We start from the raw sequence: 25,217 nt of genomic DNA, 5'->3' as shown, positions 1-25,217 counted from the left end.
TGTTTCCATATTATAATAGACTAATACAGTTTAAGTCGGAAGTTTACATACACCTTAGCCAAATACATATACAAACTTAGTTTTTCACAATTCCTGACATTTAATCCTAGTAAAAATTCCCTTTCTTAGATCAGTAAGGATCAACACTTTATTTTAAGAATGTGAATTGTCAGAATAATAGTAGAGAGAGTGATTTATTTCAGCTTTTATTTCTTTCATCACATTCCCAGTGGGTCAGAAGTTTACATACACTCAATTAGTATTTGGTAGCATTGCCTTTAAATTGTTTAACTTGGGTCTAACATTTTGGGTAGCCTTCCACAAGCTTCCCACAATAAGTTGGGTGAATTTTGTCCCATTCCTCCTGACAGAGCTGGTGTAACTGAGTCAGGTTTGTAGGCCTCCTTGCTCGCACACGCTTTTTCAGTTCTGCCCACAAATGTTATTTTGGATTGAGGTCAGGGCTTTGTGATGGCCACTCCAATACCTTGACTTTGTTGTCCTTCAGACATTTTGCCACAACTTTGGAAGTATGCTTGGGGTCATTGTCCATTTGGAAGACCCATTTGTGACCAAGCTTTAACTTCCTGACTGATGTCTTAAGATGTTGCTTCAATATATCCACATACATTTCCTCCCTCATGAAGCCATCTATTTTGTGAAGTGCACCAGTCTGTCCTGCAGCAAAGCATCCCCACAACATGATGCTGCCACCCCCGTGCTACACGGTTGGGATGGTGTTCTTCGGCTTGCAAGCCTCCCCCTTTTTCCTCCAAACATAACGATGGTCCTTATGGCCAAACAGTTCTATTTTTGTTTCATCAGACCAGAGGACATTTCTCCAAAAAGTACGATCTTTGTCCCCATGTGCAGTTGCAAACCGTAGTCTGGCTTTTTTTATGGCGGTTTTGGAGCAGTGGCTTCTTCCTTGCTGAGCAGCCTTTCAGGTTATGTCGATATAGGACCAGTTTTACTGTGGATATAGATACTTTTGTACCTGTTTCCTCCAGAATCTTCACAAGGTCCTTTGCTGTTGTTCTGGGATTGATTTGCACTTTTCGCAACCAAAGTGCGTTCATCTCTAGGAGACAGAATGCGTCTCCTTCCTGAGTGGTATGACGGCTACGTGGTCCCATGGTGTTTATACATGTGTACTATTGTTTGTACAGATGAGCGTGGTACCTTCAGGCGTTTGGTTCATCCTTGGGAGAAATTTCCAAACTTTTTTTCTGAGGTCTTGGATGATTTCTTTTGATTTTTCCCATGATGTCAAGCAAAGAGGCACTGAGTTTTAAGGTAGGGCTTGAAATCCATCCACAGGTACACCTCCAATTGACTCAAATTATGTCAATTAGCCTATCAGAAGCTTCTAAAGCCATGGCATCATTTTTTGGAATTTTCCAGATGTTTAAAGGCACAGTCAACTTAGTGTATGTAAACTTCTGACCCACTGGAATTGTGATACAGTGAATGATAAGTGAAATAATCTGTCTGTAAACTATTGTTGGAAAAATTACTTGTCATGCACAAAGTAGATATCCTAACCGACTTGCCAAAACTATAGTTTGTTAACAAGAAATTTGTGGAGTGGTTGAAAAATGAGTTTTAATGACTCCAACCTAAGTGTATGTAAACTTCCGACTTCAACTGTACATCCTATGAGCTCTGAACAGACTAAGTCCTTAATCAGTCCTTTCTAAACATCCACAGGCCACAAGGGAAACGACTCACTCTTTCCCTCCACACACTAACACAGGAGGCTGTCTGACATACACACACACACACACATACACACACCGGTGTGATGTGGCTATGAATAACGTGTCTGTTGTTAACGCACCTCTTCTGAGAATTGAGGAGAGAGACTATAGGCAGCTAGCTACCGATGTGCTACGCTAGCCTGCCTACATGGTACCATCCAGAATAAATGAGGCGAAGGGCCATAGCCAGCCAGCTGCAGATGTGCTGCTGCACTACATAAACTGAGCAAAAAAAGAAACGTCCTCTCACTGTCAACTGCGTTTATTTTCATTAAACTTAGATGTATAAATATTTGTATGGACATAACAACATTCAACAACTGAGACATAAACTGAAGAAGTTCCATGTGACTAACAGAAATGGAATAATGTGTCCCTGAACAAAGGGAGGGTCAAAATCAAAAGTAACAGTCAGTATCTGGTGTGGCAACCAGCTGCATTAAGTACTGCAGTGCATCTCCTCCTCATGGACTGCACCAGATTTGCCAGTTCTTGCTGTGAGATGTTACCCCACTCTTCCACCAAGGCACCTGCAAGTTCCCGGACATTTCTGGGGGGAATGGTCCTAGCCCTCACTCTCCGATCCAACAGGTCCCAGATGTGATCAATGGGATTGAGATCCGGGCTTTTCGCTGCATGGCAGAACACTGACATTCCTGTCTTGCAGGAAATCACGCACAGAACGAGCAGTATGGCTGGTGGAATTGTCATGCTGGAGGGTCATGTCAGGATGAGCCTGCAGGAAGGGTACCACACAAGGGAGGAGGATGTCTTCCCTGTACCGCACAGCATTGAGATTGCCTGCAATGACAACAAGCTCAGTCCGATGATGCTGTGACACACCGCCCCAGACCATGATGGACCCTTCACCTCCAACTCGATCCCGCTCCAGAGTACAGGCCTCGGTGTAACGCTCATTCCTTCGATGATAAACGCGAATCCAACCATCACCCCTGGTGAGACAAAACCGTGACTCGTCAGTGAAGAGCACTTTTTGCCAGTCCTGTCTGGTCCAGCGACGGTGGGTTTGTGCCCATAGGCAACGTTGTTGCCGGTGATGTCTGGTGAGGACCTGCCTTACAACAGGCCTACAAGCCCTCAGTCCAGCCTCTCTCAGTTCCTGGTGTAACTCGGGCAGTTGTTGTTGCCATCCTGTACCTGTCCCGCAGGTGTGATGTTCGGATGTACCGATCCTGTGCAGGTGTTGTTACACGTGGTCTGCCACTGCGAGAACGATCAGCTGTCCGTCCTGTCTCCCTGTATCGCTGTCTTAGGCGTCTCACAGTACGGACATTGCAATTTATTGCACTGGCCACATCTGCAGTCCTCATGCCTCCTTGTAGCATGCCTAAGGCATGTTCACGCAGATGAGCAGGGACCCTGGGCATCGTTCTTTTCGTGTTTTTCAGAGTCAGTAGAAAGGCCTCTTTAGTGTCCTAAGTTTTCATAACTGTGACCTTAATTGCCTACCGTCTGTAAGCTGTTAGTGTCTTAACGACTGTTCCACAGGTGCATGTTCATTAATTTTTTGTGGTTCATTGAATAAGCATGGGAAACAGTGTTTAAACCCTTTACAATGAAGATCTGGGAAGTTATTTGGATTTTTACAAATTATCTTTGAAAGACAGGGTCTTGAAAAAGGGACATTTCTTTTTTTGCTGAGTTTATATTCTATTACCATCTTGAGTTGGGTATAATTCCTTTTCAAAACCAGTTCACCAAAGATGGGAATTGACCCCAACTGGGCGATACACTGTTAAGGTGTTCTTCCTCTTTATCTTCCCCTCTTGTAGTTTTTTTGTGGTTTTGGCATGTTTCCGGTATATGTTTTTTTCACTGGGTTCATATTAAGTGATGAAAACACCTCGGTCTCAAACCGTGAGTGGCTGTGAAGTGTTTGTGACTGTCGCTAAGCCAACACCCTCTGTAATGGCACTGACTGCATAGACACACACACACCACACACACCTTCATCAGACAGGCTGACAGAGGGAGTGTGTATGTGCATATCAACCGTCCCTGTGTAAGTGTATTACTGTCCTTTTAGATACCGAGGGATCTTTGACTGAAAAGGTGTCGCCTGCCAGGCCCCAGACAGATAAGTCCCAGACTAGTGTGGGCAAGTTGTTGGACTGAGGAGGTGTTGGGGGAAATGACCAGCTTTGAAGAGAGCTGTCTGTGTGGGTGCTGTTATTATTAAAACTAGCCTGAGTACAGTCCCAGATACACTGATATTTTCCCCTGTCTCTACCGGCTGCCTGGCTATGAGCTGCATCTGTTTCCAAAAGGGTGAAAAGTTATCACCGCTGGTCTGCAGTCTGCTTTGTAGCTTAACAGTGAAAACAGCCCCTGCTTGTGTCCTTAGTACCAGACGTTACTCTTTGTGTGTGTCCCATTTTGCTTGTCGTCTGTCCCTCATGATGGAAACTAACATTTAAATCAATTGCAGTTATTTTAGGATCCCCAAAACCACTTTATTTTTGTTTGAAAGTATTCATCATTTATTGATCATATTCATCCACCACCAATATGTCATGCAGTTTGTCCTGTCTATGTTCACTTGTGAATATGGCCCAGATATTGTGAGTCACAACTGAGGGGTGTTACAGATTAGAACAGTGTACAACACACTAGTTTCCGTTTAAAAACATCCCACCCAGACCAACAAATGAAAAACAATAAAAAAAAACAAGAAGAAGCAATTTGGCGTATTGCTGTGTAGGCAGGCGGCTAATGTAATGGCAGAGAACAGAGATAGATGTTGATGCCTGCCTGGCTGTCATGTCACACAGAGCCCTGTAAGGCAAGGATGAGCTGTGGGATAATGCACAATGCCCGCCGTATTATCATTATCCAAACCCCCTCCGTCACACACAATCTGGCAAATTCCATTATTCTCCATTTGCCATAGGAATCCCACCCATCCTCCCACAGTAGTCCCAGTTATTCCCTCTCTCTGTGCTCTAGTGTAATCTGTCCACTGTCACTGGGCCGAGCTGCACTTTTAATAAAAACAATGGCCCGATTCACCACTTCGAAAAGAGGCTACTAATTGCGAAAAGAGCGTTCATCCACGGATGTGCTTATCTACTTAAGACACGCGGATTAGAGCAACAGTATTGTGATAATGCACATTTCACTGTAATTTATCGGGGGGAAAAAAGTGGGGTTTAGCGCTTAAAACAATGCACCATTACACACGTCAGAGCCACCACAAACCACGCAAGTGTTCTGACCTGACTATCCAAGCCTCTCTGGGGCCTAATGCAGGGGATAACCTTGCATCTCTGTGGCAAAGAGCAGGGACACAGCTACCAGATTTATTTCTATTAACAGTTCTCCTTGCATCTGACACATAAGTAAAGATGGGAAGCAACCTACAATAACCTCATATATTGTTGTCCTCCAGCTATAGATACTGTAGCTTCCCAGAATGACGGGATATAGACCTACACAGCAGATGTGGCGGACATGTTCAAAATGTCAGTGTGTCAACACTATTTCCTGAGCAGTATCCATCTTCTAACCTATTATTCTTCAGTTACTATATGTTGTGCTATGTTTGAGCTCAGTTCTGTTCAAAGCATTTTAAAAGTATTTTTGACGTCAGTCATCATAGCTCTTTTGAAAGCCATCAGCTGAGCTGACTAACTGGTGTTGCCAGCCAGGCGACAGCGCAGCCCGTTCTGTCCTGTTGGCTCGGTCACAGAAAGAGTAGGCAGCTTGTTTGCATCGCAAGGCTTTGGGGTCCTTTCTTGGTGGCTTTTAATGTGCGGTTTGGTGGGCACTTCAACCACCCCCCCCCCCCCCCTCCCCCCTCTAGGTCTCCCTCCCTCCTCGACAAGCCCATTTCCACGCAGTTGGAATAGATTATTTTGCTTACAGTGTGAACAAATCTCTCTTTGTTCTGGTCAGGGGCCCCCACATTGTCTTTTGACTTTGCCCTGCTGCCGACTTCTTAGCCCTTTAGCCTCCATCCAAACCGGAGCTATAAGTTTGTGGTTGTGTAGCGTTGATAATTCTATCAGTACTGTAGTTATGTGGAGCTGACGTGGCTCCTCAGGACACTGAGGCTTAATTGGAAGTATCGCCGTATTGATTATCGGAGTGACCTCTTAATAAAGACACTAACTCTCTTAACTAGTGGTCATCCCACCGAGCACATGGAGTTTAGTATCATCACAAAGAACAACTCCAGCCCTGCTGACTATGGCCAACTGTTAACCATTTCTTATCAAGTGTTTCCCCTAACATTGTGTAGGCGGGCTTTCCCCCCTGCCTAGCTCTATTCCCTCTGTTCAGCTGGTGTTCGCTTGTCCAAGTGTCTTTGACGAAACAACACCGCAACCACAGTAAAACAACAGTGTCGTCTTTTACACACCAACTAAAGCCTTTAAAAATATATATATACATTCCTTAAATGTATTTTCCTTTATTTAAAAGCAATCAGAGTAAATGAATGGTTTTAGACTGAGCGTTCATTGTATGCATTTATATCAGCAGGACGGAGAGAAAAAGCTGACCAGCCACTGTAAAATAGTCTCAAAGCTTTTCACTTGTTACATTGTTGTTACTTGTTTTTACATTGTTGTTGAACTTGCTTTATCCTTTTTTCCCCCTCTCTGTTGTAGCTGGGTGGAGAGGCCCAGGAGCTTTTCTCTGTGCGCCACGGACCTGTGAGAGCTGCCCACATCCTGCCAGCGCCCCATATCAGTGAGTATCTACCTGCTTACCTCTGCCATCTTTTTGGTGTACCCAAACATTTTGTTTTTATGTCGTTCTACGGGTTCACATCGGACTGTCTTTGAATGTGATGCACATTGTAAGCGACGTTGTTCCCAGAGACTCAAGTCCCCAAGATGCTGTCGTTGTAGAAATCAGTAGAACAGCTCAGCTGTTTTCAGCTTGTCATGCCACATGAACCTTCTGTCTATCCACTTTAGTCAATATTTGTCCACCCAATCTGCAAAGTGGAAGAAAAACGCTCTGCAGTTGAATTGATGCGTTTTGAAGCACACTGGTCTTGTTTTACCCTCTGACGTGGATTTCAACACGGCCATGAATCTCTCCTCCTCCGTAAAAAATGTAATCACTTAAACTCAAATCTGTTCTCGCCAGCGCTCAAGGACCGCTCTTGAAACGAAGTTAAGTGTATCACAATTGATGCTGTTTGTGGTGTGTGTTTGCTGTGATATACCATGCATTAATTAAAGACTTCCCGGTTTGTTAATAGTCAGGAGCCCCTCTCTTCCTGTTCCTATCCTAATATTAAAGGCAGTCCTGTAAGGATGATTACTGTTGGCCTCAGCTGGCTCAGAATGAAGTGCCAGAGCCCCCCCCCCCCATTTCTCGCACAAGTAACTCATTGGCCGCATTGTATTACAGGGGTAATAGCATTTCTAAAGGTTAGGTATGGAAGAGAAGCAGGCCAGTGAAAAACATGTCCAAGGTTTTGATCTAATCATGTTCAATCAGAGACTTCAAAAGGAAAGCAGAGGGGAAATATCACCTCTAGGTTGCCTATGGACCGCTCTCACAGACAGACACAGTTTTATCTAATATAAAAGCGTAAGCATTCACATCCTCTAAAGACGGTACACAATTGGATTTCCCTCGTTCCGCCAATTAGTTATTCTCCAGGCATGAAGTTAGAATTTTCTGTCACTGCAGGTATAATTCAGAAATGAAGTGAAAAGCACAGAACTCTAGCATGTGGCGTTCTGGTGAGAAAATCAGCTTTTTGTTCTTGCTCTGTGTTCCGGTCCTTTGGCAGATTTCAACAATGCACAATGACAGCATTGAAAGGGCTCTGGACGGGGATGAAAGCCACCAACAGTAATAAGAAGCAGCAGATACCCAACACATGAGGGGAGTGATTCTCTGACCGCTAAATAAAAATGAATTGTACTAGCGGGGAGAGAGAGCGAGAGAGACACTGATTGCAATCTGTTATACCCAGCCGGCGCAAACAGTGTTGCTCTGTGGTGAGCTGTTAAAAGACCAATTGTTTTAGTCGGGATCCTGGGTGGGCGGGTTTGGAAAGTCCTGAAAATAGGTGTCGGTTCAAATAAGGCAAAAGGCCCCTTCCCGGAATAGAGGCGGAAGTTGCGGTTTTCCGAAGAGAGCGATCCGTTTATCTGTCCAGCATCCCAGAGTTTGTAACCTATGCTCTTTTCTTCCGTCCTCTGGTATAGGCCATACATACGCCTACCAAAGTGATTCACAATACAATAGATGAGCATTGATGACAAGTGATCCTAATATGTATGAGACCTTTGTTGATCTCTTGAACAGTAGAATGGATGTCAGTAATAGTATTGTGTGTTTTTTGGTCCAAAGTGCTGGACCTGAACTCCTATGACCCGGAGGCCCAGCCCCCATATTAAAGCCCTAATTACTGAAACAGCTCTGGAAATTCTATAATTTATAACAGCAAACATGTTGATTTCAGACTTGCCTTTTTCTATAAAGCACTCAACACTCAAACATACGAATGTCGAATGGGCAAATGTAGATGCGCACACAGTCAACGCTCAAACATACAATTGTCGAATTTGTATGTGGAATGAGCTAAACTATATCTCTGAAATGACAGTCCACTCATAATCAAAGCGTAGTCAACACTAGTAATGAGATCTTAGATCTTTTTCCCCTGACTGTATTTACAGAAACTGTTTATTTTCCTAAATGCGTTGTTCAGATGAAACCCTTTGGTCTTTCGGGGTAATCATATTTGCCTACAGCTCAATATGGTGACCCGTTGGGATGTTTGATGACAGAAATATGAGTGCAGAAGAAAGGCTGTGTTTGGGAGTGTTAGGGGTTTGAGGAGGGCATGTTCGCTCTCCCACACGGCACGGTCACACCACAGGAACTCAGTGATTACTGTCAGGGCTAAATGACTCCCCTCCACAGGCCTAACATCTTGTTCAATCTGGACCCCCACTACACGCACACACACCGCATCCCTCTACTCCCTCCCTCCAACACCATCTTTAAGAATGTGACAATTAGGAGAAATATGCGATCTGTAGACTTAATGCAACATGTTTTCTCCTCCTCCCTAAATTTGTGTCCCAAATGGAACCCTATTCCCTACATAGTGCACTACTTTGGCCAGAGCCCTATGGGACCTGGTCAAAAGTAGTGCTCAATGTAGGGAATAGGGTGCCATTTTTGACTGAAACTAAATATGCCCACTTGGCTTTTACCATACTGTAATTTCCCCTCCAAAACCAAAACAATTAAACACAGAGGGAGACAAAACCCTCCTCAGCTTTGAAGGCGTTCTTTCTTTTTCCCTCTCTCGGTCCTCTCCTCCATACCGAGGGGAAAGATGGTTTGAGTTCAACATGTTGCGCAGAGTGCTATTTCTGGTCCTCTGTCTCCCTCCTCTCCTCTTAATGTCCTCCATGCTGGTATGTTAATATATTTGATCCCCATAGGTCTTCATGTGAACCTGGGCATTATTTTGTGGTTGGCGGGGATGAGTCCTCCCAAGTTGACAGGACTGAGAGGGTCTCTCTTTCTTTTCTTGTTCTATTTTATATTTTGTCTCCATTTCCTCTGAAGAGTTTTTTGAGGGTATAATTTGATTACAGAGCTGCTGTTGTAATGTAATCAACACGCATCCTGCTGCGGTAGTGTTGGTTAAGTGGAGTGAGTGTCTCTGGCACTACACAACAGGCCTGTCTCGCATGCATAGGGCCTCCTAATGATGAATGTTCCTCTTTCTGTTGGTCAGTTGTTGTCACTGCTCTCGGTTAGTCCCTCATCCTTCTCTCTTCTCCTCTTCCTTCTAGGTCCACTGATGATTGATGGTTTTGCGGACAAGAGGCCTCTCCTGGGGGTGTGCAAGAGCACTGGGTCCTTGGGGTGAGTACAGTACACATCCCTTATCACATCGCTTCCTGTGTCAACAGGATGCTGGGAGATGCAGTTTGGAGGGTGGTGTCTGATATCTGCGACTGACTTGACTGAATCCACAAAAATGTGTGTGTGTATATATACAGTTGAAGTCGGAAGTTTACATACTTTTTTCCCTCACTGTAAGTGTATTTGATCCCCTGCTGATTTTGTATATTTGCCCACTGACAAAGAAATTATCAGTCTATAATTTTAATGGTAGGTTTAACAGTGAGAGACAGAATGACAAAAAAAAAAATCCAGAAAAACACATGTCAAAAATGTTATAAATTGATTTGCATTTTAATGAGGGAAATAAGTATTTGACCCCTCTGCAAAACATGACTTAGTACTTTTTGGCAAAACCCTTGTTGGCAATCAGAGGTCAGACGTTTCTTGTAGTTGGCCACCAGGTTTGCACACATCTCAGGAGGGATTTTGTGTCCCACTCCTCTTTGCAGATCTCCAAGTCATTAAGGTTTCGAGGCTGACATTTGGCAACTCGAACCGTCAGCTCCCTCCACAGATTTCCTATGGGATTAAGGTCTGGAGACTGGCTAGGCCACTCCAGAACCTTAATGTGCTTCTTCTTGAGCCATTCCTTTGTTGCCTTGGCCGTGTGTTTTGGGTCATTGTCATGCTGGAATACCCATCCACGACCTATTTTCAATGCCCTGGCTGAGGGAAGGAGGTTCTCACCCAAGATTTGACGGTACATGGCCCCGTCCATCGTCCCTTTGATGCGGTGAAGTTGTCCTGACTCCTTAGCAGAAAAACACCGCCAAAGCATAATGTTTCCACTTCCATGTTTGACGGTGGGGATGGTGTTCTTGGGGTCATAGGCAGCATTCCTCCTCCTCCAACACGGCGAGTTGAGTTGATGCCAAAGAGCTCCATTTTGGTCTCATCTGACCACAACACTTTCACCCAGTTGTCCTCTGAATCATTCAGATGTTCATTGGCAAACTTCAGACGGGCATGTATATGTGCTTTCTTGAGCAGGGGGACCTTGTGGGTGCTGCAGGATTTCAGTCCTTCACGGCGTAGTGTGTTACCAATTGTTTTCTTGGTGACTATGGTCCCAGCTGCCTTGAGATCATTGTCAAGATCCTCCCGTGTAGTTCTGGGCTGGTTCCTCACCGTTCTCATGATCATTGCAACTCCACGAGGTGAGATCTTGCATGGAGCCCCAGGCCGAGGGAGATTGACAGTTCTTTTGTGTTTCTTCCATTTGCGAATAATCGCACCAACTGTTGTCACCTTCTCACCAAGCTGCTTGGCGATGGTCTTGTAGCCCATTCCAGCTTTGTGTCGGTCTTCAATCTTGTCCCTGACATCCTTGGAGAGCTCTTTGGTCTTGGCCATGGTGGAGAGTTTGGAATCTGATTGATTGATTGCTTCTGTGGACAGGTGTCTTTTATACAGGTAACAAGCTGAGATTAGGAGCACTCCCTTTAAGAGTGTGCTCCTAATCTCAGCTCGTTACCTGTATAAAAGACACCTGGGAGCCAGAAATCTTTCTGATTGAGAGGGGGTCAAATACTTATTTCCCTCATTAAAATGCAAATCAATTTATAACATTTTTGACATCCGTTTTTCTGGATAAAATTATAGACTGATCATTTCCTTGTCAGTGGGCAAACGTACAAAATCAGCAGGGGATCAAATACTTTTTTCCCTCACTGTGTATGTGTGTGTATATATATATATATATATATATATATATATATATATATATATATATATATATATATATATATATATATATATTAATTACACTTTGTATTTTACCACATTTTGCTCCCCAATTTCGATCTTGTCTCATCGCTGCAACTCCCCAACGGGCTCAGGAGGCAAAGATCGAGTCATGCGTCCTCTGAAACATGACCCGCCAAACCGCGCTTCTCAACACCCACCTGCTTAACCCGGAAGCCAGCTGCACCAATGTGTCGGAGGAAACACCGTTCAACTGACGACCACGTCAGCCTGCAGGATCCCAGCCCGCCACAAGTAGTCGCTAGAGCGCGATGAGCCAAGTAAAGCCCCCCCGGCCAAACCCTCCCCTAACCCGGACGATGCTGGGCTAATTGTGATACAGCCTGTGTTCGAACCCGGGTCTGTTGTGACGCCTCTAGCGCTGCGATGCAGTGCCTTAGATCGCTGCACTACTCGGGAGGCCCCGAGCGGTGCTTTTTACACTACAAGCCCATACAGATCCGAAAATGTGATTATATATGTAATTCTATGTGCAAGCCCAGGGCTTTCCAATATTGAAAGAAGGTTTCTGTTCCTGATGACATCAAATAGTGTTACAGTCCATTAGCTCTCAAGCCAAATAAATAGCCTTTCTCTGGATGGGTCAAAGTTGAACTACGCCACACACACTTGTAATCCAGTTTCCACATGTGCTAACCATGGCTGCTGGTAACCATGACCACTGGTAGGTGTGATGTGCGTCAGTTGGCAACAAGGCATAGTTTTATTTTATTGGGCTCGCCTGTTTTCGAGGCTTCTCAGAAGTTAGTATATGTATGATGATAGATTCATGTCTGGTCTAGTCGTTGTATTTCTCTGGCCTCCCTCTCACTGATTGGTCACAGACAGACCCACAGTGGCACCAGATTGCACAACAAGTCAACGTGACTTGCATACTCGGACTACGTCTGCAATGACACACAATTTAGTAGTGCCCTATATAGGGATTGACTGTGTCATTTCAGATGAAGCCTTAACATGAGATCCCTTTCCCATCCATCCTTCCTCAAATGCCTGATTTAACAAGGAAACAACAGGTCAAGTAGTTGTTTTGATCTTTCACTAGAAATAATCAGGTCTGCAAGAGCTGAGATAAGGTAGTGCGTTAGTAACTCTCATTTTAGAGAGTTGAGTAAGCCAATCTGGCTGCATGGCAAGGTGCAGGGAGGAGCAGGGGAGAGGAGCAGGGGAGATGAGCAGAGGAGGAGAGAGGAGCGGAGAGGGGCAGGTAAAAGAAGAGAGGAGATGAGCAGGGAGGAGAAGAGATGTGAAACTTCCATGTGCTAATGGAATGTCCTGTCTCTTTCACCAGGGTGTCAATCTTTATGACATTTTCCCATTTAAAATGTGTGGAAAGGAAGCGGAAGACAGGCTCGGGCCCTTGGTTGTACTGCCTCACATTGATGTTACGAGGTACAAATCTTAAGGCATTTGAAAGCTGGGTAATAACAGCACCACAAGCCCCCCCCCCCCCCCAAATACATGCATAGAGAGGGAGGAAAGCAAGGAGAGGGGAGATTAAGAAGATATCTGGCCCCTTGGGAAGCCGGAGGAGTGGGGAATGGCCCTGGCTGGTGGAGAGGGAGCAAAGGTAAGAGAGAGAACCACAGGCGACTGCTCTGCGCTCTTCTCTCCATACCCTGCCAAGGCTGCCGTGACCTCCCTCTTTCCCCTCTTCCAGAACAGCGAAAACATAACTCGATATTTCCTCCCCAGGAAATGAAATAAGGAAGTCTGTCTTCGGCTGGGCTTTGATAGAGACCACCTTCCCCATGTTTTTAAAGGAACACTGCCTACTCCTCTGCTGCCTTCACCTCTCTCTCCTTCTGCCACCGATTCTGGCTCTGCCTGGCCCCTCTGCCTCTGTACTGCCCCTTTTACTCTTCTGGCTGTGTGCTGGCTGACACGGAGAGAGGGATACAAACAGGGAGGGTTTGGCTACTTCGCCCAGTGACTGACGCTCAGCACTAATTCTGAAAACATGCTTGCTGCTGAAAAGCCCAAACCCTGACATCTGGCTGAATGGCACATCCAGACTGGGGCCGTCCTGACCCCCGACCGACAGAAGTGTTTGGTAAATAACACTACATTAAAAGATGAGAGAAACTCCCCTATGGCCGCAGCACAGTTTTTCCGTTCGGGCCGTTCGTAAACTTACTAAGGTCCTCACACAATTTTTAGCATATAATCATTTTAAATAACAGCTTTTGTCAACCAGCAAAAAGGATGCCGGCTTGACACTTAAATGGAAAACAGATTGGAGTCTTGGCCGCGAGAGCAGCGCTGGTTTTGAAGTTGGTTCAGTCAGCTCTAGGCTTAGATTACAAGATTTGCAAATTAAAGGAAAACTAGAAAGTCAAAAAGCATCTGTGCCTATCCTTGTATTTGTGAACTTCTAGCCAGGCGCACTCAACATCATTTTATCAATGGAAAGGATTATGCGTTAAGCCAAAACAATTTATAGATCTAGTGATTTTCCTGACGGCAAAGTACATATGTGTCCCTTCACGCTCTGCGCCAGTGGGGGAATTAGTAAGGAATGCCTGTGTGCCATCCTGTAGCAGCCCCTGGGCTCTGGTCGGCCTCCTCCTCACATAGTATCTGGAAAGGATTTGTGTTTCCAGCCCCTGCTGCTGCCAGTCGTTGTTATTATTTTCTTTCATTTTAATTAGGTCCGCAGGTATTAAGATTCAGAGCATTTTAAGACTGCTCTTTGTCATTGAATGCAAATCACAGAGGCAGGGGGTGGAGGGCGGAGGCATCTTAACTGTTTGTTGGTGTTTTTAGGAGTGGGAGCATACATACACTCCCAGGGTAAAAGTTCAGCAGGGAAGAAGAAACCTGCTTTTGTTATCACTTTTTTTGCATCGCAAATGGCACCGTATTTCCTGTATAGTGCACTACTTCTGACCAGGGCCCCTTCCTACCCTGTACGCCCACCCCCAAATCTCCAGATGCACAGAGGATGTGGGCATAGACTTTAAATGTTTTATTATAATTTCTTTTTGACAAATAAAGGCCTCTGTTACCATGGAGATTACGGATGGATTCGTATTTTCGGAGGGTTCCGGCCGGCCGGGACACATTGTGACTCCCCCGTGGGTGACAATGCTCACCATGGCTACCTACCAGACTGTAGCCAGTAGCAACCTGGAAACAGTCAGCACCAGTGAAGGAGGAGACAGTGCATGTTTTTCTTGTTTACTTGTATACTTTTTTATTTTATTCAATATTTAGCATAACCTGTGTTTTGGCTGCTGGACCTTTCAAGACATGGTTTCAGCACCAGGCCACAGCTCTCCATCTGGCCCCTGTAAACCTCCTCTGGCCCCTGTGAACCTCCCATGGACCTGTCCCTTATAACTCACGGCTCGCGGGTCAAGGCTTTTCACACCTCAACAACCAGGCCGGTGTTATGTCCTTGATATCTCAATATTCATTACAGACACATTTAGCACCCAGTTTTTAATCTGACGCAGGAAGATGAAAGCTATGTGTAATTTTAAATGACACCCGTCAACAACAAAGTGAGATTGATCCTACAAGTGAGGGATAATGTCATGTCCCTAATTTTGTCTTTATCCCAAAGCTTTATCCATTAAGTCCTGTTGTCACCTAATGCCTTTATATTAATTACAGTATTGCAGGGAAAACCCCACTCATTCCACCATACATTTTGAAGAGACTTAAGGGAAAGCCTATTGTGGTTCTAAGCTGTGCTTTTCATTGCTGTTTTCATGACAGGTTTAGCCGTGGTAAACGCGAGGTATCCCCCTCTAAAGTGTATTAAAGGGTAAATCTCAGAGCGTTTCTATTAAAGAGGCACCAGATTATGGGGATTTGGAGAAGTGACGCTTTTGAAAGCAGCATTAGGCCTTAGTCTCCATGATACACACCCTCGCTCCCCAGCGGGGACACAGCTGCAGTCACAGTGCTGTCTTGCGGTCCAGCCAACCACAGAATTTATTAAGATTAAGATAAAGCTCAAACAGGGACATTTTCTTTATTTCCTGCTTTTGTTAGTTTTCAATTTGTGGCTGGGAATGTCATGTTCTTGTTTTTAAGAGTTCTGATGAAATCATTCCAGAACCTTTTGTAATGGTAGTCTGTGAAAACGGGAATGCCTGTAATCTTATCTAAACCTCCTTTTTAATTTTAGGCCACACACACTTACTTACATTTACACGTAGACTCACTCACTCACTCACTCACTCACTCACTCACTCACTCACTCACTCACTCACTCACTCACTCACTCACTCACTCACTCACTCACTCAGCGCTTACGGAGGGCAGTCTCTGGCTTCATTTCGAAGCGTTAATTTTGACTTCTACGTCTGTTTTCTGTCGGCCGAAAATATGTTCTGCCTCGCCAGTTTTCCCTTTCAAATAGGAAGTGAGTTTAAATGAAGTGGTATGTAGTGGAAGTGGCAGACAAACTTTTTTTACAGGGTCACAATGAGGCATAATTACTTTTCAGTCCACTTTTTTGCAGTATGTTTTGTAGTCCTTTCATGAGTAATTTAATGTAAAAAATCTAATCAGGGCGTTTCAGTTTTGTAATACTGAAGGTGTTGTTCATCAACTTAGAATTTTAGCCCCTATGTATTAATATGCCCCATATTTCTATTAAGGGAAGTAGCGTATTCTTTTCCCCAAATATAATTTCCAACTGCAATTACTTTGGTGTGTGAGGATGACAAGCAGTGAATGGATGGAAACCAGATGGAGTACCTCATCTGGTAAAGAAAACCTCAGCATACTGTACCTCACTAGGGATTTGAACATGGCACTGTCTAGTTACCAATACATTCTCTACACCAGGAAGCTGTTGTTCTGCATGTGAGTAAGAAATGGACCAGGGGGATGCTATGCTGTTTAGCACACAGTCTCGTCTCTCCTGTCATGGTTAGGGTTAGCCCCGTGGGCCCTTGTCAGAAGTAGTGTACTATACTGTTTAAGTAATAGGGTACCATTTGGGATTCATCCATCTCGTGTCATGGATTCCTCTCGTGTCATGGATTCCTTCCCCTGTTGACCGTTCCTCTGAGACAGTCTAGTCCAGGTGCAGTTAACTTCTGCTTAGATCTGTGATCTGTCTGTCCTCTGTATGTTCCGTGCAGACTGGGACACTCGTATAACTCAAGGTCTCCAAGGATAGGAAGACCCAAGCCTTTTGAAGAGTTTTAAAGCAGTTTTCCTTATTTTCTTTTTTAAGATGCTGCAGGGCAGGTAGCCTATATCTGTATTGTTAATTACCCACAAGGCTCGTTGACATTTATTCAAAGCGCAATTGTTCATTTTTGTGTTGATAATGCAATATTACTTTATGGTAATATAATTTTAGTAGTATTCAATTCTCATCTGACACTTGACTGTAAAGCACAACTCCATGTGTTATCACAAAGTGCACTCTTCGGTAGTGTTCATAACCATTTTGGACAGAGGCAACATGTTGTGTATTTGACATCAAAGCATTTCAGTATAAAGCATACAGGTTGAATTACCTTGGTTTTGAAGCCCTGTCAGATTTTAAAGTATTTTTTGTTAATAATACCCTTTCTGGCTGACCTGTCGTGGTGTTGTTCAATCTTCCTTGTAGGTAGTCTGCCGTGAGTACATTGTTTAAACTTGAACATATGCTGCTATTTTTATAGTATTTTACTATAGGCTATTTGACACCACTGTGCTTCTAGGTGTCACAGCTGAAGTATAGGAGTGAAAGCACACTTGACCAGATGCTGTTTTTTGTATTAAATGTTTCCACTTAACAGGAAATTGGCAAATAAACAGTGAACTGACAAGAAGTACATTAAAAATAAGGCATGTGTTTTAGATGATAAATATTAATGTTCAGTCCATTACTGTTAAAGTCATAGTGGGGGGGCTACTAAGCTGAGATATGGATGATTTAGCTATTTGAATTTTAGGTATCAAAAACGTTTTTATTTGTAATTTGGCCGTTACTACAATAGCCCATAGAAACACATTGAATAACACGTTCTTAAATGGCAAATAAAATACAGTAAAAAAATAAATCATATGGAATACGATTTGAAGTGTCTGTCCTATATCGAGGAGATACACTACATGACCAAAAGTATGTGGACACCTGCTAGTTGAAACTCTCATTTGAAAATCATGGGCTTTAATATGGAGTTGGTCCCCCCTTTGCTGCTATAACAGCCTCTACTCTTCTGGGAAGGCTTTCCACTAGATGTTGGAACATTGCTGCTGGTACTTGCTTCCATTCAGTCACAAGAGCATTAGTGAGGCAGAGCACTGATGTTGGGTGATTAGGCCTGGCTCGCAGTCAGCATTACAATTAATCCCAAATGTGTTTGATTGAGTTGAGGTCAGGGTACTGTGCAGGCCAGTCAAGTTCTTCCACACCAATCTTGACAAATAATTTCTGTATTGACCTCACTTTTATGCACAGGGTCATTGTCATGCTGAAACAGGAAAGGGCCTTCGGGGTGGCAGGTAGCCTCGTGGTTAGAGCGTTGGACTAGAAACCGAAAGGTTGCAAGATCGAATCCCCAAGCAGACAAGGTAAAAATCTGTCGTTCTGCCCCTGAACAAGGTAGTTACCCGACTGTTCCCAGGCCGTCATTGAAAATAAGAATTGGTTCTTAACTGACATGCTTAGTTAAATAAAGGTAAAAAAAAAAACTGTTGCCACAAAGTTGGAAGCACAGAATCGTGTAGAATGTCATTGTAAACTGTAGCGTTTAGTAGCCACCCTTTGCCTTGATGACAGCTTTGCACACTCTTGGCATTCTCTCAACCAGCTTCATGATGATTGCTTTTCCAACAGTCTTGAAGGAGTTCCCACATATGCTGAGCACTTGTTGGCTGCTTTTCCTTCACTCTGCGGTCCAACTCATCCCAAACCATCTCAATTGGGTTGAGGTCGGGTGATTGTGGAGGCCAGGTCATCTGATGCAGCCCTCCACCACTCTCCTTCTTGGTCAAATAGCCCTTACACAGCCTGGAGGTGTGTTTTGGGTCATTGTCCTTTTGAAAACAAATGATGTCTTTGAACTTTTTTTTGTATTTACTACATGATTCCATATGTTATTTCATTGTTTTGATGTCTTCACTATTATTCTACAATGCAGAAAATAGTAAAAATAAAGAAAACACTGGCATGAGTATGTGTGCCCAAACTTTTGACTGATACTGTATGTACACTGCTCAAAAAAATAAAGGGAACACTTAAACAACACAATGTAACTCCAAGTCAATCACACTTCTGTGAAATCAAACTGTCCACTTAGGAAGTAACACTGATTGACAATACATTTCACATGCTGTTGTGCAAATGGAATAGACAACAGGTGGAAATTATAGGCAATTAGCAAGACACCCCCAATAAAGGAGTGGTTCTGCAGGTGGGGACCAGAGACCACTTCTCAGTTCCTATGCTTCCTGGCTGATGTTTTGGTCACTTTTGAATGCTGGCGGTGCTTTCACTCTAGTGGTAGCATGAGACGGAGTCTACAACCCACACAAGTGGCTCAGGTAGTGCAGCTCATCCAGGATGGCACATCAATGCGAGCTGTGGCAAGAAGGTTTGCTGTGTCTGTCAGCGTAGTGTCCAGAGCATGGAGGCGCTACCAGGAGACAGGCCAGTACATCAGGAGACGTGGAGGAGGCCGTAGGAGGGCAACAACCCAGCAACAAGACCGCTACCTCCGCCTTTGTGCAAGGAGGAGCAGGAGAAGCACTGCCACAGCCCTGCAAAATGACCTCCAGCAGGCCACAAACGTGCATGTGTCTGCTCAAACGGTCAGAAACAGACTCCATGAGGGTGGTATGAGGGCCCGACATCCACAGGTGGGGGTTGTGCTTACAGCCCAACACCGTGCAGGACGTTTGGCATTTGCCAGAGAACTACAAGATTGGCAAATTCGCCACTGGCGCCCTGTGCTCTTCACAGATGAAAGCAGGTTCACACTGAGTCTGGAGACGCCGTGGAGAACGTTCTGCTGCCCGCAACATCCTCCAGCATGACCGGTTTGGCGGTGGGTCAGTCATGGTGTGGGGTGGCATTTCTTTGGGGGGCCGCACAGCCCTCCATGTGCTCGCCAGAGGTAGCCTGACTGCCATTAGGTACCGAGATGAGATCCTCAGACCCCTTGTGAGACCATATGCTGGTGCGGTTGGCCCTGGGTTCCTCCTAATGCAAGACAATGCTAGACCTCATGTGGCTGGAGTGTGTCAGCAGTTCCTGCAAGAGGAAGGCATTGATGCTATGGACTGGCCCGCCCGTTCCCCAGACCTGAATCCAATTGAGCACATCTGGGACATCATGTCTCGCTCCATCCACCAACGCCACGTTGCACCACAGACTGTCCAGGAGTTGGCGGATGCTTTAGTCCAGGTCTGGGTGGAGATCCCTCAGGAGACCATCCGCCACCTCATCAGGAGCATGCCCAGGTGTTGTAGGGAGGTCATACAGGCACGTGGAGGCCACACACACTACTGAGCCTCATTTTGACTTGTTTTAAGGACATTACATCAAAGTTGGATCAGCCTGTAGTGTGGTTTTCCACTTTAATTTTGAGTGTGACTCCAAATCCAGACCTCCATGGGTTGATAAATTGGATTTCCATTGATTATTTTTGTGTGATTTTGTTGTCAGCACATTCAACTATGTAAAGAAAAAAGTATTTAATAAGATTATTTCTTTCATTCAGATCTAGGATGTGTTGTTTAAGTGTTCCCTTTATTTTTTTGAGCAGTATATATAACCCCTTATCTTTGTTGGCACAACTACCTCCATACTTCCATTCATTTGTATGGGTTACCTTTAGACAAGTCCCGGGACACTTGTGGGGGTCATAGAGCAAAACGAAGAACACTTTCCTGTTTGCGTGAGTCTCCCCTTTGGTCATATAATTTTTGTAGGACAAACTGTTTGGATGCTACAGTTTTCAAGATGTCTCCAGGTCTGACAAACAGACAGTTAGCTCTGCCACTTTCCACAGCATAGATCTCAAGCTTAAACTGACTGTTTTTGATGTGGATTTTTGTATTATGTTACTTAGGTTGATGCACCGGTGTGCCAATAGACTAGGGTTTGACCAAGGGATTTGTGCAAGTGCACACACACACACACACACACACACACACACACACACACTGGCGTGGCGATGTGTTTCCAATATGCTTGTTGGTGGTGAAGGTACTGAATGAGGAGGAAATGTATTTCTGGCAGGGCTGCAGACATGGAGCTGTGGTTGAACTTCTTACCCTAATTACTTTCCCGCTAATGCCAGCGGCGTGCCGGAATCATAGCCCCCCCCCCCCCCCCCCCCCCCGAGCTGCCTCTGATGTGGCCAGCGTTTGTTGTGTGTTGAGGGTTGTGTTCCACAGAGGAGGAGGGGATAGGAGGACTGAGAAAGAAGGAGAAAGAGAGGGAGGGGTAGTCAGAGAGAGAAGGAAACTTAGTGAATATTGTGACAGAATTTGTCTCTTTTCTTCCAGTACCACCCACCTCACTTGATGCCTATGAAAATAGAGTAATTGTTTTCATGTGCGTGTGTGTAGAAGTAACTGTTATAAATCTATGACTCACCAGTCTGATCTCAGTCCAAAGATTAGTTCTACCAATTTGTCCAGGCTTTACTTGTAAGATGTTTTTCAAAACACTGCTATGTGAGATCAGTACCAAGGCTCTTCTGTTAAGGAAAGAAAAACTCAAAAAAACATTGTTGCATCTTGAATGTTATTTTGTTTTTTTTCCCCAAAAAATATTTTCACTGATGGGTGTCAGTTTGGTCAGCATTTAACACCATCAGCTACCGGGATTTCTACCTATATGGTTCACCCATAGTGTATGCACATCCAACAATTACCCAGATGATAGTATATAGATATAATAGAAATACTCTCTAGTCTTGGTCACTATTGTATAAAATGCACCCAAAGGCCTATAGTTTTGTACTGAAAGCCATTGGTTGATATGTAGGTGGTCTATGGCCCGGGTGGCATTCCTAGTCTCTGGGCACTCTGACCCTGACCCCTCAGCCCTTCCAGCTGAGACTCCAGGGACCAGGCCCAGGCTGTATTTGTTTAGCGTTTCCACAGCTTGTAATTGTCTGTTCGTATTCAGGGAACTCGTAAAGGGCTCAGCTCTGAGCTGCAGTCGGAAACGTGGTGACGTCCCCCTCCTTGTAAATGCATTTATTTGCTTGCTTTTTAATTCCCCTTTTAAGGCTTCCCCAGTTCCCCTGCTGTCTAGCCCACTGCAGTCCGCCACATGAAGTGTGCGGTTTTTATCCATCGGTTCCGCTCAGGTTCATAAAATAATAACCTTCCCGGTTCCGTCGACCAGAAGCCAGACGTTCCCTCCCGGAGAAGAAATGCAAGCCCAGCTCACTGCGCCGTCGTGTTGAAGCTAAAATAACAGATGTTAAAGACGTCTTTCATACAGAAAAAAACTCCCCTCTAGTGATTTAAATGGCATGCATCTAACATAATGTACATAATAACCATTGTAAACTGACGTGTTGCTAAAATTAAGACTCTGCCTCGGTTGTAAAAGTCATATAACCGTTCTGTTGTGAATACGTTTTCCAAAATGGTACAGTAGCTAGTCTATAGCAGGCCAGGCAAAACAGAGCTGTGCTGGACGGTCAAGAGACCCAGAAACATGGTGTCATCCCAAATGGCAGCCTATTCCCTATATAGTGCACTAATTTTGACCAGAGTTGGGCCCTGGTCAAAAGTAGTGCACTATATAGGGAATAGGGTGCCGTTTAGGACGTACACATGTCTGTTTTACTAGCTTGCCCAGTGGTGGTTTGAGGGGGAGATGGATGGATGTAGCAGGTGTGGATCTCTGTCTGGCTGCTTTACAGCCTACTACCCAGTAATTAGCAGTCATTTAGGATTACTGTTATATGAGGGAAACCCTTCATGTTAGAAGGGTTGTGAAGCCGACTTGGGCCAAGACCAACTGTTTCCACTTCAGCAGGCTTAGACTTTCCTCCAGAGGTCATGGCCGTTGCCTCAGTAGTGTGTGTGTGTGTGTGTGTGTGTGTGTGTGTGTGTGTGTGTGTGTGTGTGTGTGTGTGTGTGTGTGTGTGTGTGTGTGTACGTGCTTAAAGACACAATCTCAACTTTTTTTATGATTTTACAATCTCATCTCTCGCTCTCCCCCACTCACTCTTTTTCTCTCTCTCTCCCTCGCTCTCTCTCCCAACCGCTTCACTCTCCTTCCCACTCTCTGCATCAATTCAGACCCAAAAGGCCAATCCCAGTAAATAGTAATTGACACATTGATCTCATAGGCCGTAATAACAGTCCTATTACTGAGGCGGAGGAGGGCGCTCAGTGTCACCTTAACATGTTACTGGACTGACATCTAGCCCTGATCAATGATAATGATGATTTAGCCTGGCTTTCAACCCACGCCTCCGCAGCCCCAGCACCAGGAAATCACATTACAGCTGATCCTGCCCTGGCTCCATTAGAACACCACCATTTGTTAAAATACTGCCCAGGCAAAAACAATTCAACCGGGGGCCATTTTGATTCTGTAATAGAGGGACGGGCGGGCCATCATTGTCCCCATGAGTGAATCAATCCGGGCGCCTGTTATTTTGTAAAAAGCATTTGGATTAGATTGATCTGACCCCGGTGATAACGCTGAAATCGATGGAGGAGCCGCCAGAAAACAAGTTAGGAGAAGTTATATTTTTCTATTAATCTCAATTCTTGTACTCAGTTTGGTAATGCTATCCTTGCTGTGCCAGAGAGTATCATAATATGCCTTAGTGTAAGGCCTGCTGCAGATCAGTATTAGGTCCGGCTGCTATGGACAACTGAATGGAGGTCACCCAGAACTCTTGTCACCTCCTTTGTCTTCCCTATTGCCTCTTACAGGAAATGACAGGGGAAATGCGCACACACAACGTCAGACACTCCAGACACTCCCGCTATTACATACACCAGACGCTCACACACAGACAGACTTGCGTGCGCACACAAACATGCAGTGTCAGGCATGCACACACACACACGGACACTGTGTCTCTGGCTGGGCTGAGAGATCTGAGGGCTCCCATGGCGCCAGTGCTGTGGCTGAATGTCCAGCCACTGGCTTGGGAAACTTTCCTAAACAGCTAGAGAGAGTGAGTGTGTGTTGGGTGTTGCCTCTGTGTCAGTGGGTGTGTGGAGCTGTGTCTACGGCGTCTGCCCAAGCTCTGTGGAGTGGTGCTGCTTCCACGCACACACTAATCCCCTTGATCAAGAGGTGAGCATCCTTTTTAGGGAGTGGACTGTGGCTGCGCCCAAAGTAGTGCACTTTATGGGGAATAGGGTGTCATTTGAGACGCAGATGCTTTTCTCTCTAGAGGTTACTCTAGGTATGATGCACATTGAAATCTTATTGATGATGTTATTAAATATTTTGAGACAGGCTAGTAGTGTGTTAGAAGCTCATGGAGTCACTATAGAATAGGGACTAGGCATTTTTTCTGGACAAAAACTATAGGTAACTGCCAAAATAAAGGAAACGCCAACATAGTTCCTTAATAGGGCGTTGGGCCACCACGAGCCAGAACAGCTTCAATGTGCTTTTGTCTGGAACTCTATTGGAGGGATGCGACAACATGCTTTCACGTCTAAATCCATCGTTTGGTGTTTTGTTGATGGTGGTGGAAAACGCTGTCTCAGGCGCCGCTCCAGAACCTCCCATAAGTGTTCAACTGGGTTGAGATCTTGTGACTGAGACACACACACCCTTTAAACTCGCTTGGCTCCTTTTGAGACCCCTCTTTCAGTCATAGATCTCTTCTAACCATTAGTGCTGAGTGATTAACCTAAATGTTGGTTTTTAAACTACTAACTGACCGATGCCTGTTCAATTATTTGACTTATATTTCATTCGTTTTTTTCTGTGAGCTCAATGCGCACATCGCACAGGTTCTCTAGAGTTAATTCAGATCCTGCCTGAACTGTGCGATGTAGTAGGGAGTTGTAGTTTCCAACAGGCCAATATTCTACATAGTTTAGTGCCAAAAACATGGTTATTAACTAAAATGACCATAATCCATTGTGCATCTACTTGTCCAGATTATTTTACGCCTGCTACAGAAGAGAGAATCCACAATCATGAGGTGTTAGAGAGCAGATGTTGCTTCGCAATTTATCTCTACCTGAAAATACATAATCTAAGTGATTGATGGTATTCAGCAGTCATAAGTATGCCTTATTTACTTTGAACTACAAAATAGTGATTTTGTCAGACAGAATAGGCAGCAGCTTTAAAGAGCTGAGATGATGACTTGGAATGAAATAAAGTAATCAAATGAAACATGTAATATACACAACTGAAATATTTTATTAAACTGAAGTAATGATTAATAAGTAATGGTTAATAAGTGATAAGCAGTAATGGGCAGTCACTACCATCATGGGACTTTTATTAATTGTTTTATTCTGTGTTACAGCATGTAATGCATAGAGCATTTAATAAAAGTAATCGAAAACCGTAATTGTTTTAATAATTGAACCGAAACCGAACAAACCTCAAAAAGCACTAATCACTCAGCACGACTAGGCATGGTAGCCAAAATAATGGACGACTGGGCATTTTTATACATGAGCCTAAGCATATAGGGATGTTAATTGCTAAATTAACTAAGGAACTACACCTATGTGGAAGCAACTGCTTTCAATATATACAGTACCAGTCAAAAGTTTGGACACACCTACTCATTCCAGGGTTTTTCTTTATTTTTTACTTTCTCTACATTGTAGAATATTAGTGAAGACATCAAAATT

At 44.4% G+C, this 25,217-nt stretch overlaps 1 protein-coding gene across 6 annotated transcripts in view; it reads left to right on the top strand.

The window, feature by feature from the left end:
• The window catches only part of LOC106612862 (BCAS3 microtubule associated cell migration factor), a 342,172-nt gene that overhangs the window by 8,876 nt on the left and 308,079 nt on the right, over nt 1–25,217 (top strand). For all 6 annotated transcript variants that reach the window (XM_045724534.2, XM_045724533.2, XM_045724532.2 and 3 more), the window contains 2 exons: nt 6,392–6,473; nt 9,563–9,635. In XM_045724534.2, coding sequence (XP_045580490.1) covers nt 6,392–6,473; nt 9,563–9,635 — 155 coding nt within the window. The remainder of the gene's footprint in view (nt 1–6,391; nt 6,474–9,562; nt 9,636–25,217) is intronic.

This window comes from Salmo salar, chromosome 09, assembly GCF_965601325.2.
Source record: "Salmo salar chromosome 09, fSalSal1, whole genome shotgun sequence".
Lineage (NCBI taxonomy): Eukaryota > Metazoa > Chordata > Actinopteri > Salmoniformes > Salmonidae > Salmo > Salmo salar.
This window is presented reverse-complemented; position numbering and strand designations above follow the sequence as displayed.